General features: G+C 31.4%; 1 protein-coding gene across 1 annotated transcript in view; it reads left to right on the top strand.

The window, feature by feature from the left end:
* Positions 1 to 17,286: 17,286 nt before the first annotated feature.
* LOC143058958 (uncharacterized) overlaps positions 17,287 to 27,097 on the top strand; it is a 28,023-nt gene continuing 18,212 nt past the window's right edge. The window contains exons 1-4 of the mRNA XM_076232434.1: positions 17,287 to 17,426; positions 22,596 to 22,741; positions 23,235 to 23,582; positions 26,234 to 26,323. Of these exons, the coding sequence (XP_076088549.1) occupies positions 22,678 to 22,741; positions 23,235 to 23,582; positions 26,234 to 26,323 (502 nt within the window). The 5' untranslated portion in view covers positions 17,287 to 17,426; positions 22,596 to 22,677. The remainder of the gene's footprint in view (positions 17,427 to 22,595; positions 22,742 to 23,234; positions 23,583 to 26,233; positions 26,324 to 27,097) is intronic.

The following is a 27,097-nucleotide window of genomic DNA, read 5'->3' on the forward strand; positions in this document are numbered from 1 at the left end:
ACATCTTTCAACTAATCAGAAATCAGAATAAGCGGTCATAACAGGTCAGTGCAATGGACTGCACACGGGTGCATTAGAACGATCATTTCCAGTGCAATAGACCATGGAACAAAACATGGTAGAAAAAAGCAAATAATATAGAAATATAAAAAAAACAGTAAAATACTCTTTATTAGTTAATAATAACAGATGATTGAAGCATTGTCATAAAACTGTTTTACAATCAATCGTTTCACCATTTTGACACCTGTTTATAGATTAAGCTCTATTCTTATTATATAATTATAGGATTAAACACATTTTTTCTAGATGTTATTGATGTGTAAACCGGAGCGATCAACTCACAAACTGAATAAAAGTCCTTCGGACTTTTATGTCAAGTTTGTGAGTAAGAGACCCGGTTTACACATCAAAAACCTCTAGAAAAAATGTGTTTAATCCATATAAGAATGTGTATCGCGCATGAATAGGTTACGAAAGTAGTTTCGGAAACATGGTTTATCGAAGTGTAAACCAAGAGAAAAATTATAATTGGCCAAACATGGATAGTAATCAGGAAATAGCCTCTTATCATTTATTTGGAAATTTTATGGTTAAAAGACCTGCAATTGACCTTATATTTCATCATCTAAATTTGTTTCTTTTGCTATATGTTTCCGTTCGAAGGATGTCGCTTACTTTTATATGTTGCTATGAGAGTTATCACCATTCTGTATTTGATGTAAGTATAACACCTGTATTACTGGTAGATTGAGAGCTAGGTTATTGTTCAAAAAACCAAAAACTAGATCGTGTTCATAGGTCAATATCATTTTCTAAATTTTCATTTTGGTTTATCATCTCTTCTCCCAATAAACCGTTCTAGATATCGACAACATATCTATATTATCAGTTGCGACATTTCGTAACATACATATTTTGTTAATAAGGTAGCGTTGACATTTAACTAGCTGTATAAATATTTGGATATAACTTATTCGCAATATATAGTAGATAATAAGTGTCTTCTAAATTGATGTTGAGAAATGTAGGTCACTGTAAAAGCTAAATTTGAAGTTCTATGTTAAGTCATTGTGATAAATTCTTAGGACATGTCTTATGACCCTCTTATGACTTTCCTATGATACATCTAAGACCTTGTCTCGAAGCTGTCGTATGACGATCTTAGAAAAGATATCATAAACATGTTGCAACTTCTTTGAATTTAAAGACAAAATAAATGGATTTATAGAAAAATTGATGTAAATGTAGTATGTTTTTCCTTTAAATTACTAAGCGTATTGATAAGATAATTTGCAAAATTAATATGAAGAGTAAGTGTTATAGAAATAGTCTATTAATAATTTTCTAATATACATAAGTACAAAATTAAGAAATCGGAATAAAATTCTAAATTTTTTTGTACAAGTCAGTTGAATTCAATCTGTCCATGTATCGGTTTATAGAAATAAGGTTAGAGAATAAAAACGCGCACTCTTGATACCAATTCATCGAATGTTCATTGATTACAAATCATGATAATCCCTCAACCAATAAAGATTAAGCTTTGAACAGAAAATAGAGAATAGACAATGGGATAATGATTAGATATTTTTTTTTAAATCAATTTAAAAAAAATGCGTGTTACTTATATAGATAAACCAGCCCAGTAGTCAGCACTTAGGTGTTGACATGAATATCAATTATATGGTCATTTGTTTAAAAAATTCCTGTTACAAAACTATTAATTTTTCAAAAAACTAAGGATTTTCTTATCCCAGGAATAGATTACCTTATCCGGATTTGGCACAATATTTTGGTATGTTGGGTTCTCAATGCTCTTCAATTTTGTACTTATTTGGCTTTATAACATTTTGAACTGAGCGTCACTGATGAGTCTAATGTAGACGAAACGCGCGTCTGGCGTACTAAGTTATAATCCTGGTACCTTTGATAACTATTTACACCACTGGGTCGAATGCCACTGCTGGTGGACGTTTCGTTCCCGAGGGTTTCACCAGCTCAGTATTCAGCACTAAGGTGTTGACATGAATATCAATTATATGGTCATTTGTTTAAACATTTCCTGTTACAAAATTAATAATTTTCGAAAAACTAAGAATTTTCTTAACCCAGGAATAGATTACCTTAGTCGTATTTGGCACAATATTTTGGAATGTTAGGTCCTCAATGCTCTTCAATTTTGTATTTGTTTGGCTTTATAATATTTTGAACTGAGCGTCACTGATGAGTCTTATGTAGACGAAACGCGAGTCTGGCGTACTAAATTATAATCCTGATACCTTTGATAACTTTTTACACCATTGGGTCGATGCCACTGCTGGTGAACGTTTCATCCCCGAGGGTTTCACCAGCCCAGTAGTCAGCACTAAGATGTTGACTTGAATATCAATTATATGATCATTTGCTTAAAAATTTCCTGTTACAAAACTAGTAATTTTTCGAAAAACTAAGGATTTTCTTATCCCAGGAATAGATTACCTTAGCCGTATTTGGCACAACATTTTGGAATTTTGGGTCCTCATTGCTCTTTAACTTTGTACTTGTTTGGCTTTATAATAATTTGAACTGAGCGTCACTGATGAGTCTAATGTAGACGAAACGCGCGTCTGGCGTACTAAATTATAATCTTGGTACCTTTGATAACTATTTACACCACTGGGTCGAATGCCACTGCTGGTAGACGTTTCGTTCCCGAGGGTTTCACCAGCTCAGTAGTCAGCACCTAGGTGTTGACATGAATATCAATTATATGGCCATTTGTTTAAAAATTTCCTGTTACAACATTATTAATTTTTCGAAAAACTAAGGATTTTCTTAACCCAGGAATAGATTACCTTAGCCGTATTTGGCACAATATTTTGGAATGTTAGATCCCCAATGCTCTGAAATTTTGTACTTGTTTGGCTTTATAATATTTTGAACTGAGCGTCACTGGTGAGTCTTATGTAGACGAAACGCGCGTCTGGCGTACTAAATTATAATCCTTGTACCTTTGATAACTATTTACACCACTGGGTCGAATGCCACTGCTGGTGGACGTTTCGTTTCTGAGGATAACACCAGCTCAGTAGTCGGCACTTAGGTGTTGACATGAATATCAATTATATGGTCATTTGCTTAAAAATTTCCTGTTACAAAACTATTTATTTTTCGAAAAACTAAGGATTTTTTTTATCCCAGGAATAGATTACCTTATCCGGATTTGGCACAATATTTTGGAATGTTGGGTCCTCAATGCTCTTCAATTTTGTACTTGTTTGACTTGATAACATTTTGAACTGGGCGTCACTGATGAGTCTAATGTAGACGAAACGCGCGTCTGGCGTACTAAATTATAATCATGGTACCTTTGATAACTATTTACACCACTTGGTCGAATGCCACTGCTGGTGGACGTTTCGTTCCCGAGGGTATCACGAGCTCAGTAGTCAGCACTTAGGTGTTGACATGAATATCAATTATATGGTCATTTGTTTAAAAATTTCCTGTTACAAAATTATTAATTTTTCGAAAAACTGAGGATTTTCTTATCCCAGGAAATAAACTCATCATAGATTCCAGGACTAAATTTCATACATACGCCAGACGCGCGTTTCGTCTACAATCGGCTCATCAGTGACGCTCGATAGATTACCTTAGCCGTATTTTGCACAACATTTTGGAATTTGAGGTCCTCAATGCTCTTCAACTTTGTAATTGATTGGCTTTATAATATTTTGAACTGGGCGTCACTGATGAGTCTCATGTGGACGAAACGCGCGTTGGTGTACTAAATTATAATCCTGGTACCTTTGATAACTACTTATGACTATCCTAAGTTTTTTTACAACATCTGGGTCGATGCCACTGCTGGTGGATATTTTATTCCTCGAGGGTAACACCAACCCAGTAGTCAGTACTTACGTGTTGACATGAATCATCATTGATATGGTCATATTATAAATTGACTGTTTACAAAGCTTTGTATTTTTAAAATACTAAGGTTTTTTACCTCAGGATTAGATTATTTTAGTTGTTTTTGGCAAAACTTTTAGAAATTTTTGGTCCAAAATGCTCGTCAACTTTGTGCTATATTTGGACTTTTATTCGAACGCCACTGATTAGTCTTTTGTAGACGAAACGCGCGTCTGGCGTAAATACAAAACGTCGATCCTGGTAACTACATTTTTTTAGTAGACTTTTGACCATGAACAGGTCAGCTGAACGTGACCTGATGTTGAGCTGGAGGAAAAGATTTGCTTCGCGTATTTCATTTAAAAAAAATTAAACCATATATTCTTTGATGTTTTGATAAAACAGTATGAACCGTTTTAAAGCCTTTCATTTATCTAAAAATGCCATAATACATTTTGCAGATACAATGTAAGACAAGCAATCTTTTGACACAAGCCATATTATTTTATTTAAATTTTCTTGTCATAAGTAGTTTTGGATGAAAAAAAAAATCTTCAATTGTTTCCCGAACAACTGGTTAATAATTTTGTTACTATTTCTATTATTATTGATTATTATTTTAATGTTATCAAACGTTATAATAATTCTTATTACTATTATTATCATTTGTATTATGTATTCAAATTTGAAGTGTTTATTTGTTGTAATCATTGTCGTAAACAAGCATTGTCAAAAAATTATTGACTTACCTTTCCAGAGAACAGATGAAGATTGACCTGAAATGAAATCATTTGATTTTTTAAGATATCTTTCTAATAAATCATATAGAACATGATGGTAACAAGCCAAACAAGCGTTGTTTTTTAGAATAAGTATATCCCATACCGTGAAATAAAGTATAAAGGTCACCAGAGATATAAATCGTGACAAAAATTGATATGAAAACGCAAAAGGGCTGATATTGCTCAATAACATTAAGATCTTTGATTAATTTTTTATCGCAAGTTACACACTGAAATATGTATGACGTACGAGTAAGACGTTTTAGGTGGAAAGAGCCGCAGGTTGTGAAGCTTTATCTTGGAACAATCATATCAACATATCATATCGAAAAATATATCGGTTATTAGGAGGATACTTTTGATTCAATTCATTGCGACTCCTTAAATAGTTCCGAGAATATGAAAGTCGTACGACTTGCATAATGTTTGAGTGTATATTTTAATACATTCACTTAAATAACGACATTACAATAAACTAATACGACCTCACACAGATACGCGACAAGTACAAGCTGAACAAATGCATACAAAAAAAACATAGCCTCTTTAACGAAACTAAACAAACAATCAATTAGAATATTTACGCCAAGAGAACAGTAGTTCATTTTGGCCGATACATTGTACAGATGGAGTGAATATAAATATAAACTGTCCTTGGTAAGTATTGTTTTCGTCAATGTTTTTCTTAATTATGATTAATATTATATAGTCTCAATCTAAAGTTTAAAAAAGAGAGACAGAAGTAACCAAACATACATTTAAACAAACAAGTAAAAGAGAAACTGACAACACAATAGCAAAGAAAGAAAAGTAAAACGAAAATAGCCTACATTCTACAAACCCCAACAAAGAAAACACAATACAGATCATCATACACGTACCGAACCAACAATTCGGCTGTAGGGTAAAGTAGCAATACACAGTTCTAAATTGTTTGTTTTTTTCGCATTTAGGCCATGGTGATTTTTGGAAACATGATAGTACTACATTTTATAGTTTTTTGTACAATACAATTGATTTTTAGATAGCTGAAGAATTATACTATTTCGTACATAATTGAAAGTGCATCATAAGCCAATAAAAGCTAGTGGGTACACATATACATGTTTATTGGCTGCGTATGTTTAAAATTGTAATATATTGTATTTCCATGATTTCATGAATATCATGTATATGTCCCAAGTGGTAATGTAGAATAAAAAAAAAAAATTCTATAGCCTTTGAAGCGGGTTCATTTAAACATCTATATTGGTTTATTTTTGCCTTTTTAGGGCAATTTTTTTTGGTTGAGAGTCCGTATTGTCACATCCGTTTCAATCTGAGGTCCAGATATTAATGTAGTGTTTTTTAACAAATATTTGACCCTCGAACTTTTTGTTTCAATTTCTTGGAAAATTGAAAATAAATGCATATGATTTTTGTTTTAAAAATATAAATGTCTGGTTTCAGGATTCTAATGGATTGAAATTTACCTTTAAACCAGATGTCTAGAAGTTTTGTGACATTTCCCCTGCCCTTTTTGCAATATGTTTTATTAAATGAATGTAGATTTTTGTCATGGATACACCGACAAGAGAATATATTTCACCATTAAATCTATTGGAAGTCAAATCTTTGGAAGATGCTCTTTCTACATATATATTACAGTGAATTTGTATAATCAGTATACATAACACAAATATTAAGCCTTAATTGTTAAAATAAAAGAGAAAGAGGGTGTTATTAATTATTAGTGTCAATTTTAAGTTTGTTTTAACTGTCTATGTATTGCTACATATACCCAAGGTTCTACGTTAGGGAAAGAAATCCAGTTTCACAAATGGCATCCATTATTTATGTAAATTTAGAATAAATCTATGATGAATTACCCCTGCACTGCCGAAAAAGATGCAAAAATATTTGTATTAATCTTGATATTCCAGTGATGTTATTTTCGGTCACTGAAAATATTCGTGTCTTTTTGCTGATATGGTATGTTCGTTTTGACATATTCAATGGATTCTCCTAGTGGTTGCGGGCTTGTTTTTTTGCTTGCCAAATATTTCCAAATCCACTACTTAGTGTATAAAACTTTGCAAGTAGAAAGGTATACTTACATTGTGTGCTTACAATTTCAATACTGGCATTTTCGTTCCTATCCCCGATTCCATTCCTACAAGTCCATGTCCCGTTTAAGCTATTTTTTTCTCTTGATTCAATAGTGAAAACCGTGTCATTTGAAACAGTAAAGGAAATGTTGCCTTGTGTGAAGCTTGTGCAAGATATAATAGGAAACGACACACAATGAGCATTTTCTTTGTTGTTGTGAAAAATATAGGCGCCTAGTCCAGGATCCTGTACTGTGCAGATCATTTGCAAGGTTTCTTTAATATCGACACATCTAAAAGCGACTTGATTGAATGAAACAAATGAAAACCCTGAAAACGTAAGTAAAGAACACAATCATGAAAATTTAGCAGTTGTCAAAAAATATCAGTTACGTACATGCTTATATCTTGTTGATGCTGTTGATGTTATCGTCAGATGGTTAACAACATACATATTCAGGAAGAGAACATGCTAATACATTATGAGTTTTGAACCTACTAGATACCTACATAAAAGAAGACATGCCACCCTTAAGGGCAGATTTTTTCCATTCCTTACTTTATTACGAGACCAGTAAGTCGGTCATTTTTAATTCTCAAATTAAGCTTGGTGAGCTTATTCTTATTATTAAAATATCTATAAAAAAAGAAATAACATTCCTCTTTTTTGTATGGTGAATATAAGTTTTGACGATGTAACGCTTTATATATTATCGATCTTTTTTTAAATGGTAGTGATTTGTAATATGATATGGTGAAGTCAGGCAAATAATGTATTTCGTTAATCATTTTTAAAAGTAATATTGGTAAATTATTTTACTGTATCAGCAGATACCTTCTTTGGTCTTCTTAATGTTTGGATTCCAGTGTTACTGGTGAGGTTTTTTAGGCAATTAACGCGTCAATTGTTCTGAATTGTAGACCTTGCATCCGTTGTTGATTTTCAATAGTACTTTAAATAGACTATTACTAGAAATCTAAACATCACTCAAAATTTGTATGTATTGTTTTTATACTTATACTTGGTAAAGTTGTCAATATGGCAACCATTCACAAGAAACCAAATTAAATTGATATTAATGACTAATTAAATAAAGGTCCCTGTACGGCCTCCAACAATGAAAAAAGTCCATAGTCAGCTATAAATGAGAAATGTAAAACAATTCTTCCAAAAAAAAACTAACAGCCTAATGTATTTACAAATAAAAATGAACGTAAAAACTAAAACATATCAACAAACGACAACCACTGAATTACAGGCTCCAGCTTTGGAACAGACACATACACACATAATTTGGTTGGGTAAAAATGTATGCGGGACTCCAACCCTCCGGTGTAAGGATACGTTCTGTGAAAATCAATTGAAAACGGCTTAACTCATTAGATGGATACAACTAGAAATATATATTTAACCAAACACGTGGCCGGGTACATCCTAACAACAAAAAGTTGCTAAGATCTAAAGTACAGTACTGAACGTACTCGCATTTACTAACAGCGATAATAGGGCCAATAACAACTAATAAAAAAAGTCATTCATCTAACTCTACATTTTCAATCACTACGCATCCATCATCAAAGGGATTTAGTGAAAACAACGTCATCATCATGAACTGTTACATTACCACCTCGCAGGTACCGACATTTACAGTGGCGGATCCAGAACTTTTCCTAAGGGGGGCCCGCTGACTGACCTAAGGGGGGCCCGCTCCAGTCATGCTTCAATGATTCCCTATATAATCAACCAAATTTTTCCGACGAAAGGGGGGCCCGGGCCCCCAAGGGCCCCCTGGATCCGCCTATAATTTACAAATTTGCATCTTCATAACCGATTTACGCGAATTAAGCATCACTAAACTAAAATACTACTGAGCATCTTTCGAACTGGTTACTGATTTTTTTTTCGGGAGGGATCCTAACATAAGGCATAACGAGAGAAAGTCGGGTATACTTCTTAATATTCAAGCGTGTTTGAGTTGACTGTTTTGTCTTGAAAACTTTATTTGTACAAATATTTGAAACATTATCTGGCGTTAGATTTCCCTATTTGTTCATTTTGTGACTTTATGTTGATGTTATAACATAAACATTCACAGTACCAAGAAATTAACCATATTGGTCAAGTGAAATACATTTATTATGGATTACATCTATAAGAATAGATTAGAAGGTAAAATAGCATAAACACCGAATTCTGCGGAAAAGTCAAAAGCTCGAACACTTTGAATGAATGGAAAACATTGTCATACTCCTGGCTTTATACTTGCCTTGGTATGTTTGAATAACAACTACAGAAAAGCAATTGTGCGACTATAAATGCTTTAATTGAATATTTATTTATTATGTTATTCTTTCTTTTTTTCGTTCACTCATCTGATTAATTAACATTAAGGCATAATACTTTTTTCATTGATGAAATTTCCTGAAAAAGATCACTTTAAACTTGCTACCCCTTACATTTTAATTGAAAGCCTTTGACGACATACTTTACTAATGTGTTTTATGTATGCAGAACTTCAATTTGTTGTGTGTAATCTAGGGTAGTAATGCTCCGACCTCTAAATGTTAAGTCTGATTCTCAATACAATATTCAATAACATTTGTTTTTTACTTTTGAAATTACCCCTGACCCCCTTTAAGACAATTGTTTTAAGTTAAAATAACACAATCCCGTCTCCTGTTCTCACCATGTGTCCTCCTGAATTAAACTTATTACCGGGTATGTACTAACACGAGGTACACAAAGTTTTCCATATGTGGAGCAGGATCTGCTGACTTTTTTGAAGCCAACGAGGTCGTCCTCTGTATTTTGTTGGTTTTCTGATGCTCAGTCATTAGTTTTTTATGTTTTGTTTAGTGTTTTGTGTTTTGTATTTTGTGTGTTTTTGTTTGTATTTTTTGTTTCTGTTTTAGCCATAATGTTGTCAGTTTTTTTGTGATTTATAAGGTTTATGTCCATGTGTTATCTTTTGCCTCGCTTTTAAAGGATGCTAGCTAGCAAGTTTATACATGTGTCTTTTATAGTCGACTGTCATGCAAAGATAGATAAGATGTTATAAAAACAAAATTATCATTTTCAAAAACTAAACTGATAGCATATCATCGCAATAATGGTTTCCAATTGATCGATTCAAAAAAAATACGTGGCGAAATGAAAAGTTGAGTCCTGACTATTCATGCTATTGTAGTAATTGTCTTAACTTTTCAGTTCCATCAATCTGTCTGTCTTACCTTGGTGTCTAGTGTAGTATAACAGGAATGCCAACTTAATCAGGAACTTCCACATTTTTTCTTTTGCTCGGTTATTGCATATATGATCAAGGCACTTGCTTTCCTTTAAATGAAAATAAGTATTTTACTAAATATAATAAAATTATAAAAAAAATTTCAGGAGAAAAACTGGTTCTCATGGTTCATTATTTGTTTTAATATGATAGTTGTAGTTTAATATTGGATTTGCTACTTAGGCTTTTCTACCTCAGGAATAGATTATCTTAGCTGTATTTGGCAAAACTTTTAGTAATTTTTGGTCCTCAATGCTCTTCAACTTCGTACTTTATTTGGCCTTTTTAATATTTTTTTTTATTCGAGCATCACGGATGAGTCTTTTGTAGACGAAGCGCGCGTCTTGTGTAAATATGAGATTTCAATCAAAGTATGCGTCATTTAGATTGATTGATTGATTGTTGGTTGCTTAACGTCCAGTGGCAAATATTTCATGCATATTCAGGACGAGAACAAGTTCACAATAAATACAATAGGTAGGTTGTGATACAATAAAGGCCACCTGGAAGGATGGTCGGGGAAATTGGGACTGCAACTGGAAAATGAGGGTATATTGGATAGAGACAGAAATTAAGCCTTGCAACAGGCCACCTACGGACCCCTCAAAGAGTTGTTGCAAGGGTTCTTAACGTGCAAAGAGCGTGACACTCTCTTTACACGAGGCATCGGATTTAACGTCCCCCTTCTGACCGGACGTGACTGCGAACTTGATACATCCCGCACAGACAAACGGACGCCCCACTTCGGCAAGCGTTTTACTGCCGGTCGGGAGAAGACCAAATGACCATATTTATATTACCCCAGTCACCCTTGGGGCTGCGTCATTTAGAAATCTACCACACACAGTTTGACCTATAGGATAACATGATATGTAATATGGCAACTTAAGTCTTCCTGTTGTCGTACATTATAGACTAGAATTAAAATTCTAATGTTTTATAAGAATGTCGATAATGCCAAATTGCGTTTGTAAGTTTTGATTAGACCCCATCGTTGTAATGCACACCAATAGTGTACATGTTTTGCTTCTCAATGTTGTAAGGCTTAACAGTTCCTTGCGAAGAGGTTTCCAGAAAACCGTCCGTGCATATAAAATCATTGATTTATAACTACAACATGTACCAATTGTTTTCTATAGGAAGATTCACATTAAAATATATATGCAAGAAAGCATATTTTTTTTCTTCACAAAAATGTTGCTTAAATTCCCACTAACTAATGAATTTTGAATAATTTTATGAACAGCTGTTTAAGAAAACTCATAAACACTTAGATATTCCTGACTAGGTACAAGCATGTTCTAATGTAGAAAATGTTAAATTGAACCTTGTTTATAGCGCCAAACCTCTCACTTGTATCAGTCACATCAAATACCAATATATTGACAACGATGAGTGAACAAAACACACAGACATAATGGGGAAAAAATGGTTCAGCAGAGAACGTTGTGTTATAATCTTAATCACATTTAAAACAAACAAATATTTAACGAAGATGCACAAAAATGGAGCAGACATTTTGGAAATTCCAACGCCAAATTCCGCATCTACTAATGTTGCTCATCGTTACTGTGAAGTTTCAAAACATTTGGAGCATTTTTATATTTTTGAAGTTTTTGGTGTGGTTTACATAGCAACATAGTCATGATAGTAGTTGCTATGATTGCCAAAATCATCCTAAAACCAGTATATGGCTGGCACTTACATTTTATCAAAATATAATGATTCTGAGTTTAAGCATATCCAACTAACTCACCAAAAATAATAATAATAATAATAAAAAGAAACGGAGGAAAAGCAATATGTCACCCGACAATTACGATCGGGTGACATAATAAAGATAGATACAAGAACACTTTATCAACTATATGTTGCCGTACGGCCATCAACAATAAGAAAATTCATACTTTTTTACAAGCTACAAAAGGCTCAAACAATATCAATTCTAACGTAATTAATAGAAAAATCCAACTGATTTTATGTTTAAAACAATCAGCAAAAAACCCAAATTTTATTGACAGTAAATAAGGAGCGAAAAAAGAGGGACGAAAGATACCAGAGGGGACAGTCAAACTCATAATCGAAAATAAACTGATCACTTCATGGCTGAAATTGAAAAAGACAAACAGACAAACAAAAGTACACATGGCAGAACATATAAAACTAGAGAAAAAGCAACACGAACCCCACCAACAACTTGGGGTGATCCCAGGTGCTTCGGAAGGGTAAGCAGATCCTGCTCCACATGTATAAGTTTATTGGGATCTTAAACATGTCAAATTTGATAAAAATAATGAAAAATTTCGAGACACTTAACTAAAGCATGTTAATTGCTTAACCAACCTATAGCAATGAGTATTGTTGAGACTTTTGGTCGAGTATGGTTCTGACTGTAAAAAAGGTCGAGACCTGGTAGATGATTGGCTAAGACTGTTTCAGCTTGGCCGGGTAATGTTTCAGACTTTTTTAATGTTCCATTACAACTCGTTACTGTCGATTAGAGTTAAGATTGGGGTCGAGTTATAGTGTTTCCTGCACTTTTCGAAAAGGGCACTCTACCTTTTATAAGTTACACTTTAAGGGCATCCTTTGCGCATACTACAGGACGACTACACGTTTATAACTTTTTTAAGTAGCTCTAAAGAGACTGCAATGAATAGGGATTTAAAAGAATATCCTGCTTTATAATTATTGGTAAGAAATAAAGATATAAATATTAGAATGTTATTTAATTCCTTTGTAATACAATTATCACTTCTAGACTCAGCTAATATAATCTTGATCAAAATCATAGCGCCACTGCCTCGTTTTAATTGATAACCCCAGTTATAAAGTTTAACTTAATTACTGGATCACTGATACTGAAAGTCTAAGGATGTGTTGTGAAATAATTGAACTTTGCATGACCAAGGGCATGTGCAAAATTATGTATTGCATTTTAGATGCACAAAAGAAATGCGAAATTTAACCTTTTAAAAGATTTCGCATATTAACATTAATCAATACTACATTAGTCATGACTGTACAAATTAGTTTAGAATATTCAAAGATTTGTATAGCAAGACTTATAAGACATATTTTTTTTCATTTTATATTCACTTGTGTGGGTTTTTTTTAATGAAACATTGAGATGTCTACCGTGATATCAAGTTAGTATCATAACAATTCAGGCTTTTCAAGTAAACATTCAAGTACAGAAAAGGCCATTTCAGACTTTAAAGGGGCTGTCAAATTCATGTTACAATTTACAGGGCATTGGCTCTATACTATGTAGATTCGTTTCATGTGTATGTAGTATAGATTCCATCTAGTTAACTATCGAGACAACCACGAACACAACCGACGGTCACATAGCACGACATAAATATAACCAGATATATGGATCTTGTGCTAATGGATTTTTCTATGTCTATTTGATTTCAATTTTTAGGTTCATAAAATAAATTATTTTTTTATTTTGCCTGTATAAGAATGATTTTGTGTGGATCGAATCGGTATCAATAAATAAATTTTAAAGCGCGAAACGTTTCTAAATCGTATTTAAATTATCCAACAGTTATTATGAAACCTTCTTTACTATTATGTTGCCTTCTTGGCATATCATTTAGACGACAATTCACAACACAAGAAATATTCTCAGAGCACATGAATCTTCTTCCCTGTTTTTTATTTGTTGTAATATCCGGTTGTAATGTGATTTACATCTGGATATCTGACGAAGTACTCGATCTACTTTATTATTAGGAAAGTTAAAGATGTACTTTATGATGTCTAGAAAATAATACGTATATAGTGTCAATATATTACTTTCGTCTTTCACCAGCGGGGTGAGAAATGAAGATTTTGCTGTTAATTTCAATATATGAATAAGACCTGTAGATTTTGCTTTCAGTTTGATTAAAACTGGTGAGAGCTGTAAATTGTACTCTCAGTTTTCAAAACCAGGGTGATACCTGTATATTTTATTTTCAGTTTTCAAATCAAGGGTGAGACCTGTGGGTATCCTATAACTTATTTACTATGTTGAAATTAAGGTATAGAAAATATTCATGTAGAAGACATCATAACGGTACCTTGCTTTAGCGCCAACTTGCATTTCATTTTACCCAAAATAATCTTTAATTGGTGACACAAACTTTTCTTTTGCGCCGTTAAATACAGGTGAATACATGTAAATTGTATAGACAAAATGTTTTATTCAAAAGATACTCTAATAATAACGTGTTTTATTGCCTAATATAACATATTCCTCCGAAATCAGTCATTGTAACAATAATGAAAGCATTATATACTAATGTGTTCTTGATAAGTTACTTTTCCTAATAATGTTAAAACACATTTTTGCTATAAGTTTAAGAGATCATAAAAACTACAAGAAAGCCCTTAGTTACCCAGGGGGAATATTAAAATGTTTTTATTTAGGATGAAGCGATTAATATTTATAATTTCCCGTTATATCTTACCTGTAAAATTGCTAAAATGTAGTTTTAATTGTTTTGTGCAAATTAAATATATCTTTGTTGGCCGTTACAAAATTGAAATATTGGAATTTTGTAAAAAATTTCGCGAATGCAACATGTGCAATATGCCATATCAAAAGAAAGTTGTTTCTAGTACAGTACAGCCTGTGACATTCTCTTAATTATGTCCACCCTCTTGCATGGTCAACATCCAATGGTGGCCATTTGTTGGGGTATTCAATCTTGAGATGATGGCCATTTATTGGGGTCATAACATAGGTTACCTGTTGTAATCAATCAGGGTTGAAGTTTTCAACATGTATGTTTCTTTAAAATTTACCTGTACAGGTAACTTAGGTTTCTTTCAAAATTGACATTTCACCTTTTTTGGAAAATGTAGAATAAGACATTTTTTTAGTCTTTGTTAATTAATATTATTTTTGATTTTTCTGTTTTTTTAATTTATTCAAATTTAATATTTAATTTTTTTATTAGTTTTTATTCATTTTTGTATGATTTAGTTTCTTATTCTTTTAATGTCTTCTTAGTAAGAATCTTGAGAAGCAAAAAGACAAAAATGTCAAAGACAAAGTTATTGACTAGCATTTGAAAGACCACGGACTTTAATTATTTTTTTTAAAGTAAAAAAAAAATAAATAATATACATGATGTTCATTGTATTTAATTGTTTATTTGCATTATTTAATGAATTATCATTAATAATAACTAATAATCAAGCAAATGATATTTTTAAAGAAACCATGAAGGAAGTAATTTTTAGCAAGCCTGTTTCTTAACAAAATAAAATGATCAGACAATATCAATCCTCTTATAATAAATTTTTATAACATCTATTATTATTCAGGAAAACTACAAATATCATTATACGGTTTTAATAGGAAAAAACTATTTTTGTCTATCTTTTTTTTTTAAATCTGAAATCAGGAGTTAACCTAATGGACATGTTGAAGGGACTTATTTTTCAAAAAAATATTTGAAGAAATAAACTGTCTTGCTTTGCCTTTTTGAAACACATGTGAACTTATTAAATATGACATCTTCAGTTTGGCTAATATCTATCAGTTAAAAGCCAAAATTTGACTAAATACTATATAGATGGTTACACTTTTATGGTCGATTAATTAAATCATTGTTTCTGTGTACATTTATATTGTTGGAAGTGCTGGACTGGTATGATACATATTCTTGGTATACATTTGCAAATATTTCCCTAAACCCAGGCCTTTTAGATAAAGTTAACAATTTCAGGGACTTGAATGAATTAAGACTTTAAAACCCTTGATGAAAAATTAATTTAAAGAAAATATAAGAACATTTTTGAAAATAGATTTAAGAATAAAAACTTTGGTAAAAACTGTATACTCAAATGTGTCACATAAAGAGTTAGTGGTCATAATTTAGAAATAGAAAATAGTGGACAATATAAAATTCCTAGAAAAGATAGAACATGTAAACTGCATGTGCCACTTGCTGGACAATGAAGACCACTCCTTCCTTAATTGTAAAATTAACAAAACAACTTGAGATAATCTATTTGAAAATTGTTTACCTTCTCATAATATTGTCTCCTACCCAAGAACAAACAGTGAAAGAAATGCTAAACCTTTATTACATGAATATGTTGAAAATATTAGCTCCCTTATAAAATAGTCATTATTAGAACTGACTCAGAAACCTAAAAAAAATCCATGTGTTTTAATTTCTTATAGAATTGTTAATTCTTTGCATTATAATTGTTAAAATTTAAAAACTATAATGTCAAAACAAATAGTCATGAGTCAAATTAAAAAAAAATCAGTTATTTATTCAACTAGTTATATTATTTCATTTTATTTTTGAATTTTCTTGTCATAATCACAGTAATTAAATTTAACAAACACATACATGTATATTTTACCTGAAACACATGACCTGTAAGTTATATAATTTTAACACTTCAATGCAGTCAAGATTTCTCTTTATCCTTGACTAGTTTTTGATTAATACCTTGTGTATTAATTAAGCGACAGGGGGTATAATGATGCACATCTAGGGCCACCATGGTGGACATAATTTTTATGGCCACCATGAATAAGATAATGTCACAGGTAGTACTGTACTTGTTTTTCATCCATTTTGTTTAAATATTTCTCAGGTTTAATTCATTCTACAGGTAATTTACTTTTTAACGATTTATTTATTTTTAGACGACTGACTTATTTTTAAATTTACACAAATCAATGTTATCAATCCAGGTAACCTCGTTACACCTTTACATTGGATGTTCAGTTTAAAAACATTACCAGGGGAGACTTAGGTTGAATTAATTCGATTTAGCATTGCTTGATAACGAATCTTTAATTAACACTTTAGAGATGATAAAGTTATCTAGACGTTTTCTTAATAAACAATTCAAAGTACAAGCATATCAGAAAAGTCAGAACAATGACATAATAAAAACACAAATAGATCCAGAGGGACTAGAAGTGAAGCAGAAGTAATCTTATACACACAAATGGAAAGTCAAACTTTCATAATTATAATTTCATATTTTAATATTGTCAAAAGAAAAAAAGAAAAACTTACGATTGCGTGCCATTGTAAAGTTCAATTTACCTCATTCAATATTATACCTGAGGAAATTTTCTCTTTAAAGACGTACTGCGCATGTCAAATTTACAATTGTTGTTGGTCCTATTTTTAATAAAATATCAAGACAAACATGGCGACAGGCTATATGTACATTTGTACGGGTAGACGTATTCAGAACAAAAAACCTGATTTTAATGCCAGAATTGTTAATACGAAAACAATATATGAAAGACAGCCGCTTTCAGTTCAATAGGAGAAAACGATGAAGCCGGATTGTTAGAAAATTAATCAAGGCCAAAGGCAGAAGACATACAATATTACAAGGTAAACACAAATTGAAAACCTGATATCGATGTGACGTAAATATATAAGATTAAGGGAACGTAATATCATATTAAAAGTTTAAGTTGATAATATTGATGTCGGCAAAGTGCAATTCAATTATTCATTTCTTAGTATCACCAATTGCTTTGTTCCTTTTTTTGTAGACACCATTGATTACCGTATAAAGGTTTTCCATTGACGCATATCCCATTATAAATGTAATTTACGTTTTAAATAACAAATTACAATAGTTTATTTTTAGACGTGTGGAAATCGATTTAAACTGATAACATTTCTAACTTGACTAAGGGGAGGTGTCTGTTTCAACTTGGATTTTGTGTTAGCAGATAACAACTTATCTATATATATTCTATGTCTTGAATGAAATGTGAAAATTTTAACAAATAATATATAATTTTTGTGTAACACTTTGCATGTTATTATAGAAATTATTTGTGTTTTATCATAATTACGGCTGTATTTTCAAAACAACTAACTTTTTTGTTTGATTCTTTTTTTAATTTGCAACATTAGCATGATGAGATAGTAGGATAGATAACTCAGATAACGTCATTTTTATGAAAGAAAGAAAGTGTTCGTAATTTACCTATCATAATAAGTAACAAGAAAACAAGTCTGGTGGGCCCATTTCTTTTCTTTTTCATTTCTGAAAGCATGTTGTTAGAGATATTTGCTCACATTTTATATTAACGTTCTATTGTGTAGCTTTTATTTTATCACATACAATTTGATGTTCAGATACTTTATTAAAAAAAAAAACTGTCAAGTTTGCACAACCTTAAGCGTAAAACAAATTCAATGACCAATACTTTTTATTATATTGTGGAAACATGCATGAAAAAAGCTACATTTTAACAAATTATTAAAAACAGTTCTTTTTATTATGACCCCTATTCCCTCTAAGTAGTTCTACATCCTTGGCATTAATCTTGGGTTATTATTAAATGATTTAAGGTATAAGCTAAATTCATTCAAGTGTTGACATCACAATATAGCAACTGATTACATAACAATTAATTATGTAATAATTATGTCATAATGAAATTGTCACAATTTGAAAGATTAATCTTTCTTCTTTCTTTTGGTACCTCATTTATGAAATTTAAAGAAGGATGAAATGAAATACATCAGTTTGAAGTTGTCTGATTTGGAGTGAAAAAATCTTTGTATTGTGCTACTTTAATTTAATAATTATAAAATATCGGGATTTCTGTAATTTATTACTTTTTCATTTCGATATTACCTCTTTTTCACCTATTTTAAAATTCAACAGAAAATAGTCCCTTAAGGTGGTATGGGTGTCTTCCTCCATCTTGGATTGTAAAAAACAGAGAATCAAAGGTCCAGATTTTCCAACAAGTTAGCAAAATTTGATGCAGGAATGCAGATGTTTAATGTACATTTTCATTTAAAAGTACCAATTTATAAGAATATAACTTCTAAATATTGATATTTTTGCAAATGTTAATTATTTTTGGTTGTTTTTATTTTTTTTTAAATTGGCATTTTAAGGGGAGGTAACTCTAAAAAAAAGTGCATTTTCTGAAGGATTCTGTATGGAATTTTCCTATTTTGTATATTAGCCGGGAAAAACGTACGGTGACCCTATCTTTTCTTTTGATATTCTCAAAGCAGTGTCTGAAAGCTATCTTTTCCTGAAGTATTTAACAATTCTATCATTTTGTTTAGTTTCTAATCACAAAATGGTGTTTTTTCCTGTATAATCCATACAAAATGTGTCATTTTGGCCCGTCATGTAGCTTGAGAAAATGCGCGGTGACCTATCATTTTTCTTATATTTTTCAAAATGTATCAATAGATACAACGTTTTGGCAAAGTATGAACAATTTCTATCATTTTTATTTTAGACTCCCATACCTTCTTAACCATAATGCATGCCTCTTTCAAATGCAGATTGTGATCTAAAATGATCGGTTACCCATTTTTTCAATAGTTTTCTATTAAGTATATGATAAAGTTTATTTATAGAAAAAAATATAGCAAAATCGTATATTTAAAAAATACATGGAGTTATACCCTCGAGCCCCTTAAATGTCAAAATGTTCCTTTGATGTATACACATTAAAACCGTTATAGTGAGTATTACCAAGTGGTTTGTATCTCTGCTTGTTAAATGTTACTCACGGAGCTAATCACGGGCGTCGTGGTCAGTACTGGTATAAAAATAGAATCTTGTGTTATTAAAATTTGCTCATACAAAATAAAGAAAATTATTTTGAATTCAATCTCTTTAATGCCTGAATTTGGCTTCAAGCTAGTTACCCGACTAATACTTTAAAAACTCAACTACAACAAAATTAAAAAGCAACAACCTAACCCGAATGACAAATGATAATATTTTGTTACAACCTGATTAAAATTTCAATCGACTAATTAAGACAAATTTATCAAAGACTATCAGTCAATAAAACACATTAATTACAGATTATATTTGTATTGGATGTTTTTTTTTTCTTTTGTCAGTATATACATATAACACAAACAATCGCATATGTTTCTGCTTTTATCACTACTTTAACCTACAACCTTCTGTATCTCTGCATGACTCAAATTGTTTCAAAGGTAACTGTTCTATTTCATGTATAAACCATCGCGAACCATGACGAAATAAATATGGAAGGCGTGCATAGAAATTTGCAATTAACACTGCCCACACTGTTTTGACTGTGATCTGTATTTGAAGATTTTTGACTTCGTAATCGCATATATTTACACATCATTATAACGAATTTATAAATAATTGCAGGGTCAGCACTTTCGCAAGAAATCTTATAAAAAGAGACTATAATTACTTAAAAAGTGTATACTAAATATAATATTTATATATACGGAGAATTCAAAGTCGTGGTAATCACCCCATTACTGAAAAAAATTGGATCACACCTGAACAAACAGGCAAAAATAACAATTTACCATTCTTTCATCATGTCAAACTTAAGTTACTATTCACTCACATGGCATTTTTGTAGCGAGGGCAACACCACAAAAATTGAAAAACTGCAAGAACGAGCGCTCAGATTCATCTACAATGACTACAATAACTCATACGAACAACTACTTTTATATATTAAATTCTAAAGATAACTCGTATAATTTTAGATATAAACTCACAGTTGATTTACAACACCAGGAACTACAATGTATGGCAAAAGGAGTTTTAGCTCTGAGGCAGCAAAGTTGTGGAACTCCCTGTCAAACCATGCACGGAACCTCTCAACTTTTGAACAGTTCAAACATTTTATTTCTTCATGGTGTTCTTCAAAAAACCGATTCAGTAGCTCATGTAGACATTAACCTTGCTGTTCTCAGAGCTGGAATCTTCTGGCCCTGTGTTCTGTTTATTGTTTGCCTTTGTTTTATTCATTTGCTTAGCTTATGTCATTGTGCCAGTTAAAGCAAAATTTCCTTGTACTGTATTTTAGCTTGCTTGCTTTGATTTATGCACGTTTCCTTAGCTGTATGCACGTGTTTTATTTATATTGTAGTCACACAAATGTGTTGATAATTTGCTATTTGTTTTAAATATCAAATCGGTTGAGAGTTCTACAGAGCTCATGTTTACCTAGTTGAATTGTACATATCATGCCCGACTATAAATAAAATTTACTTACTGACTTACTTACTTCAAATTGTACCATTTTCAACAATTATTTCTCTACTATTAGCACGTCTGAACCCTGACCAGATTAAGGTAGATTATACTTAAAATTACACATTACAAACATAATTATATAGTAATATTCTTGTAATTGCTATAAAATCAACACATAACATAATTACAAACCCAATCTCGATTTATAAGCTGTGTTTAAAATCTATAATAAAAAACTCAGCTATATTTCATTTATTTCAAGATACTTCAAGTGCAAAGCAGCTCTATGCACAGGATATTTTTGTTTACATACAATTTTGATTTAGAAACCGAAAAAGTTAGAAAATTCTAATAATATTAACATAACATACACAATTCCTTTTAAAAATTCTTACTCTGGTGTGTAAAATTTTAACGTTGTGTCGTTAGTTTTCTCTTATATTGGAGTGTGAATTCACATTACTATAAGACGTGTCACGGTACTTTTCTATCCCAAATTCATGTATTTGGTTTTGATGTTATATTTGTTATTCTCATCGGATTTTGTCTAATGCTTAGTCCGTTTCTGTGTGTGTTACATTTTAAAGTTGTGATTGTTCTCCTCTTATATTTAATGCGTTTCCCTCAGTTTTAGTTTGTTACCCCAATTTTGTTTTTTGTCCATAGATTTCCGAGTTTTGAACAGCGGTATACTATTGTTGCCTATATTTAGAAACTAGATAAAAAGCATTATTCTAAACCCAACTCAATATGATTGTACGTGTCAATAAAACGAATCTATTTTATTTTAGATTTTGTTTTGTGACAATATACACGTCACATAAAATACGAAACGTTTCGCGGTGTTATGCCATTCATGTGAAGCAGTATACATTTTTGTGGTTTCCTGGTGTGCAGTCGTTAATTCATGGGAGGTGTCGGTTGTTAATCTGTTGTTTACATGTAGAAATGTACCTTTTATAATATGCATTTATGTATTTTATTGTGATGAGTGTTTTAACGTTTATTTATACTGTATTCCTGTCATGTAGTGTTGTCATTTTAGTGCTATTTGCTACATTTTCTTACAAACAGGAGGTTTTGCAAGCCATACTACCAGGCTCAACCCCTTCAAAATTGGCTAAAATGTCCTGTACCAAGTCAAATAGTGCATTTCTATGTATGCTGGTGTTTGTTTTGTTGAAGTTCAGTGTTTCTCTTGTTCCATGATTTTTTTCCGACGTTTAAGATTGTAACCCAGATTTGTTTTCGCTAAATCAATTGATGACTACTTAACAGAGGTAGACTATTGTTGTCATTATTTATTCAGAAAGTAACGTTCATAAAATCAATTGTTCTCTCTTCTATTACGGTACAAACAATGTTAAGAATATTCTTAATAATATTTCGTTTAATAGTACTCATACATGACCTTATTCTTGTTTTTTTCCCTTTAAAAAAAGTAAATACTAATCTTCTTACATTCGAACTCTCACAGTGATTAGTTTGAAAAATCTTGATTTGTTCAATGTTTAATATCTTTCTTTTTTTCACAGTTTGAAGACAATGCAATCCTAGATTCTAGGAAAGAAGATCACATTGCGGTAAAGGGACTGTGAATCAGTTTGACCAATAGTGATGTATCAGACACATTTAAGAGTATTAGTATATGTCCTTATATCGTTTGTCTATGCATTAACTGGTAAGTTAAGATTTTAAATCTTTAGTTGCAATATCTTTTGCAAAAAAAAACCTAAAATAATACCAAAATGTAATGGTCAATTCCAACAAGATATTTGAAATCTGAAAATCTTAAATTAATCTTCACTAGGCCAAAGGAAGCAAACAATTGGAAGAATTAGCATCATGAACCTTAACAATTCCATTTTTGATGCAGAAAATGCATTTAACTGTCTTCGCCCATACCGCAGTATTTGCGAAAATCCTTAATCTAGAATAAGTATTGACACAAAATATCCTCAGGTACTTCATAACACATATACAGGTTTCATGCTGATTATTGAAATCAGAGGTATTCGCTCCATTATCTGACTAAAAAACATACGCTTCAAGTCCCCGTTCATATGAACACACTGGTTTTATGGGTTGGATTATGCAGTTGTCGTTTTAATATGTTTTTGTGTTTAGCCAAATGTTCGGTAATATCTGAATATACATTATACTTTTGATTGTAGGTAAACAGTCTGCACTGCCTACATTTAACGCCGAAATTAATAAAAATGATACAGCTTTAAAGTTTACATGCAGGGTGTTCAAAATTCCTATTGACAACAAACTGCATTTTCTTGTGAATAAAAAAAGTGTGAATGTGATGCATTTCTCGAACAGCAAGTGCTATAACAAATCAAGAGAATGTAGTCCTGAAACTTGTTACTGTTCCTTCAAAGATTTTAGTTTTACGTGGTTCTATCCTGTAAATGCTTCAAGCATACAAAATACTTTTGGTGTTGTAATTAATGTTGCAACTGGAAATCATGGAGAAGTAATTAAGATACAAATATCAGTGATATATGATACAAGTTGTGAGTATTTACTGTCCGTAACATGTTTACAAATTATTTATAGCTATTTGTTTTCTTTGAAATATGACTATCTTATGTAAATAATCTATTTGTATTGTCATCGTTGCAGAATATCATTAATCTACATGTGTTGAACATTTCTCTAATGATTTATGATTTTAAAATCTAAACAATTTATATTTTTATACGACCGCAAATTTTGAAAAAATTTTCGTCGTATATTGCTATCACGTTGGCGTCGGCGTCGTCGTCGTCGTCCGTCGTCCGAATACTTTTAGTTTTCGCACTCTAACTTTAGTAAAAGTGAATGGAAATCTATGAAATTTTAACACAAGGTTTATGACCGCAAAAGGAAGGTTGGTATTGATTTTGGGAGTTTTGGTCCCAACATTTTAGGAATTAGGGGCCAAAAAGGGCCCAAATAAGCATTTTCTTGTTTTTCGCACTATAACTTTAGTTTAAGTTAATAGAAATCTATGAAATTTTGACACAAGGTTTATGACCACAAAAGAACGGTTGGGATTGATTTTGGGAGTTTTGGTCTCAACAGTTTAGGAATTAGGGGCCAAAAAAGGGCCCAAATAAGCATTATTCTTGGTTTTCGCACAATAACATTAGTTTAAGTAAATAGAAATCAATGAAATTTAAACACAATGTTAATGACTACAAAAGGAAGGTTGGTATTGATTTTGGGAGTTTAGGTCCCAACAGTTTAGGAATTAGGGGCCAAAAAGGGACCCAAATAAGCATTTTTCTTGGTTTTCGCACCATAACGTTAGTATAAGTAAATAGAAATCTATGAAATTTAAACACAAGGTTTATGACCATAAAAGAAAGGTTGGGTTTGATTTTGGGAGTTTTGGTCCCAACATAATAAGGGGCCCAAAGGGTCCAAAATTAAACTTTTGTTTGATTTCATCAAAATTGAATAATTGGGGTTCTTTGATATGCTGAATCTAACTGTCATGACTGTGTATGTAGATTCTTAACTTTTGGTCCCGTTTTCAAATTGGTCTACATTAAGGTCCAAAGGGTCCAAAATTAAACTTAGTTTGATTTTGACAAAAAATGAATCAGTTAGGTTCTTTGATATGCTGAATCTAAAAATGTACTTAGATTCTTGATTATTGGCCCAGTTTTCAAGTTGGTCTAAATCGGGGTCCAAAATTAAACTTTGTTTGATTTCATCAAAAATTGAATAAATGGGGTTCTTTGATATACCAAATCTAACTGTGTATGTAGATTCTTCATTTTTGGTCCTGTTTTCAAATTGGTCTACACTAAAGTCCAAAGGGTCCAAAATTAAACTTAGTCTGATTTTAACAAAAATTGAAATCTTGAAGTTCTTTGATATGCTGAATTCAAAAATGTACTTAGATTTTTTATTATGGGCCCAGTTTTCAAGTTGGTCCAAATCAGGATCTAAAATTATTATATTAAGTATTGTGCAATAGCAAGTCTTTTCAATTGCACAGTATTGCGCAATGGCAAGAAATATCTAATTGCACAATATTGTAAAATATCAAAAAAAAAATTAATTAGAGTTATCTTTCTTTGTCCAGAATAGTAAGCAAGAAATATCTAATTGCAAAATATTGTGCAATAGCAAGATTTTTTTTTAATTGGAGTTATCTTTCTTTGTCCAGAATCAACTTAAATCTTTGTTATATACAATATACAATGTATATTCACTTTTTACTACCAACTGATAAATTAAAATAATCTTTACCATTCAGTGATAACAAGCAGTTTTTTTACATCTTAATATTTTATGATGTATTTAAATGAGTAGTTATTGTTGCAAACTCCATTAGAAATTTTAATTGAGATTAGTTTTGGAATAAGGGAAAGGGGGATGTGATTAAAAAAATTGGGTTCAATTTTTCTCATTTGAAATTTCATAAATAAAAAAGAAAATTTCTTCAAACATTTTTTTGAGAGGATTAATATTCAACAGCATAGTGAATTGCTCTAAGAGAAACAAAAATTTTAAGTTCATTAGAACACATTCATTCTGTGTCAGAAACCTATGCTGTGTCAACTATTTAATCACAATCCAAATTTAGAGCTAAATCCAGCTTGAATGTTGTGTCCATACTTGTCCTAACCGTTCAGGGTTCAACCTCTGCGGTCGTATAAAGCTACGCCCTGCGGAGCATCTGGTTTATGATTTGATATAATGCACGATTTCAATATAAGTAAAAATATTTAGCTGTTTACTGTTTACTAAAAACGCAAAATGTACGGAAACGTCGCCATGCGACGTCATCAAAACGTCATCTTTTTAAAATTAGAAATACAATATGTTACATTTCTTAAAAAATGAAGAGTATGCATGAACTAATATCGAATTGTTCAAAATATTTGACTGTTGACGATGCGAATTTAAGCATGGATACAATTTTGGGAACTCCTCATTACAGAATCTATGATTCTATATGAATTCAAAATTAAATTGGTGAAACCATATAGTAAATAATGATACAGCTACGAAAAACACATGATAAAAACTTTTGTCTGAAGCATACATAAACGTAGGTTTAAAACAACTGTCACAATACGTGCAATTTTGGTATTCTCACGTTAAAATCATAACCATGACAGAATAACACATGTAATATTAATCTCGATTCCTTATCTACATTGCTTAGCATTTATAAACAACGGGTATACATACGAAGTAGTAGTTCCTGCTTCAGAAAAGAAAGACAAAGAGAAACCAAACAGAAATGGTGACTATGGTATGTATTGATATTGAAAATATATAATACTTGGTACGTTATCGCATGTCAAAGAAACTCGTGCAGTAATTGTTAGAAGAGTTGAAGTGATATTAAATTAGAAAATATGTTTGAGTTTTATACAAATCTTCTAGAGGTCATCCAAATGTCAATGGTTTATATCTCGAAAACAAGCAATTTGACCTCTATTTATTCTTTGCTTTTTTAATAACTTAAGTAATCCCCTATCTTTTATATAGTAGTTTTATGAAAAGCTTCCTAAAGCAATTTAAATATCACCGTGTTTCTCGTGAACAGGATTTTAAAATATCTTGACAGGTTTTGCAACTATTTCTGTTGACAGGCTATATAGCTAATCCATAAATAAATTATTTTTGTGAAAAATATATATGATAACTTTGAGTTGAATTACACCTCTTTTTATGTTTATAATTTATTTCCAAGAATGACCTCTAGAAGATTTGTATAAAACTCAAACATATTTTGTAATTTAGCATGTTTAATATCATCTAACAAATGGACTGCTTTATGCACTTATAACATATCATAACCGTCTCTTCTATAAGCAAGTATTGGAAGACACAAGGTTTACAACCTTTCTGCATTTAATTTAATTTCTAATACTAGGTACCCGTTTGGTAGCACGACGCTGCATATTTTCATTGTCCTTCTATCTTTTTTAAATATGGTGACCAAACTGAAGTGGAATATTCCAACAATGGACGTATTATCGATTTTATAAAGTAATAAACAAATTTAGTTGCAAGAGGTAAA

This window comes from Mytilus galloprovincialis, chromosome 14, assembly GCF_965363235.1.
Source record: "Mytilus galloprovincialis chromosome 14, xbMytGall1.hap1.1, whole genome shotgun sequence".
NCBI classification, from domain to species: Eukaryota; Metazoa; Mollusca; class Bivalvia; order Mytilida; family Mytilidae; genus Mytilus; species Mytilus galloprovincialis.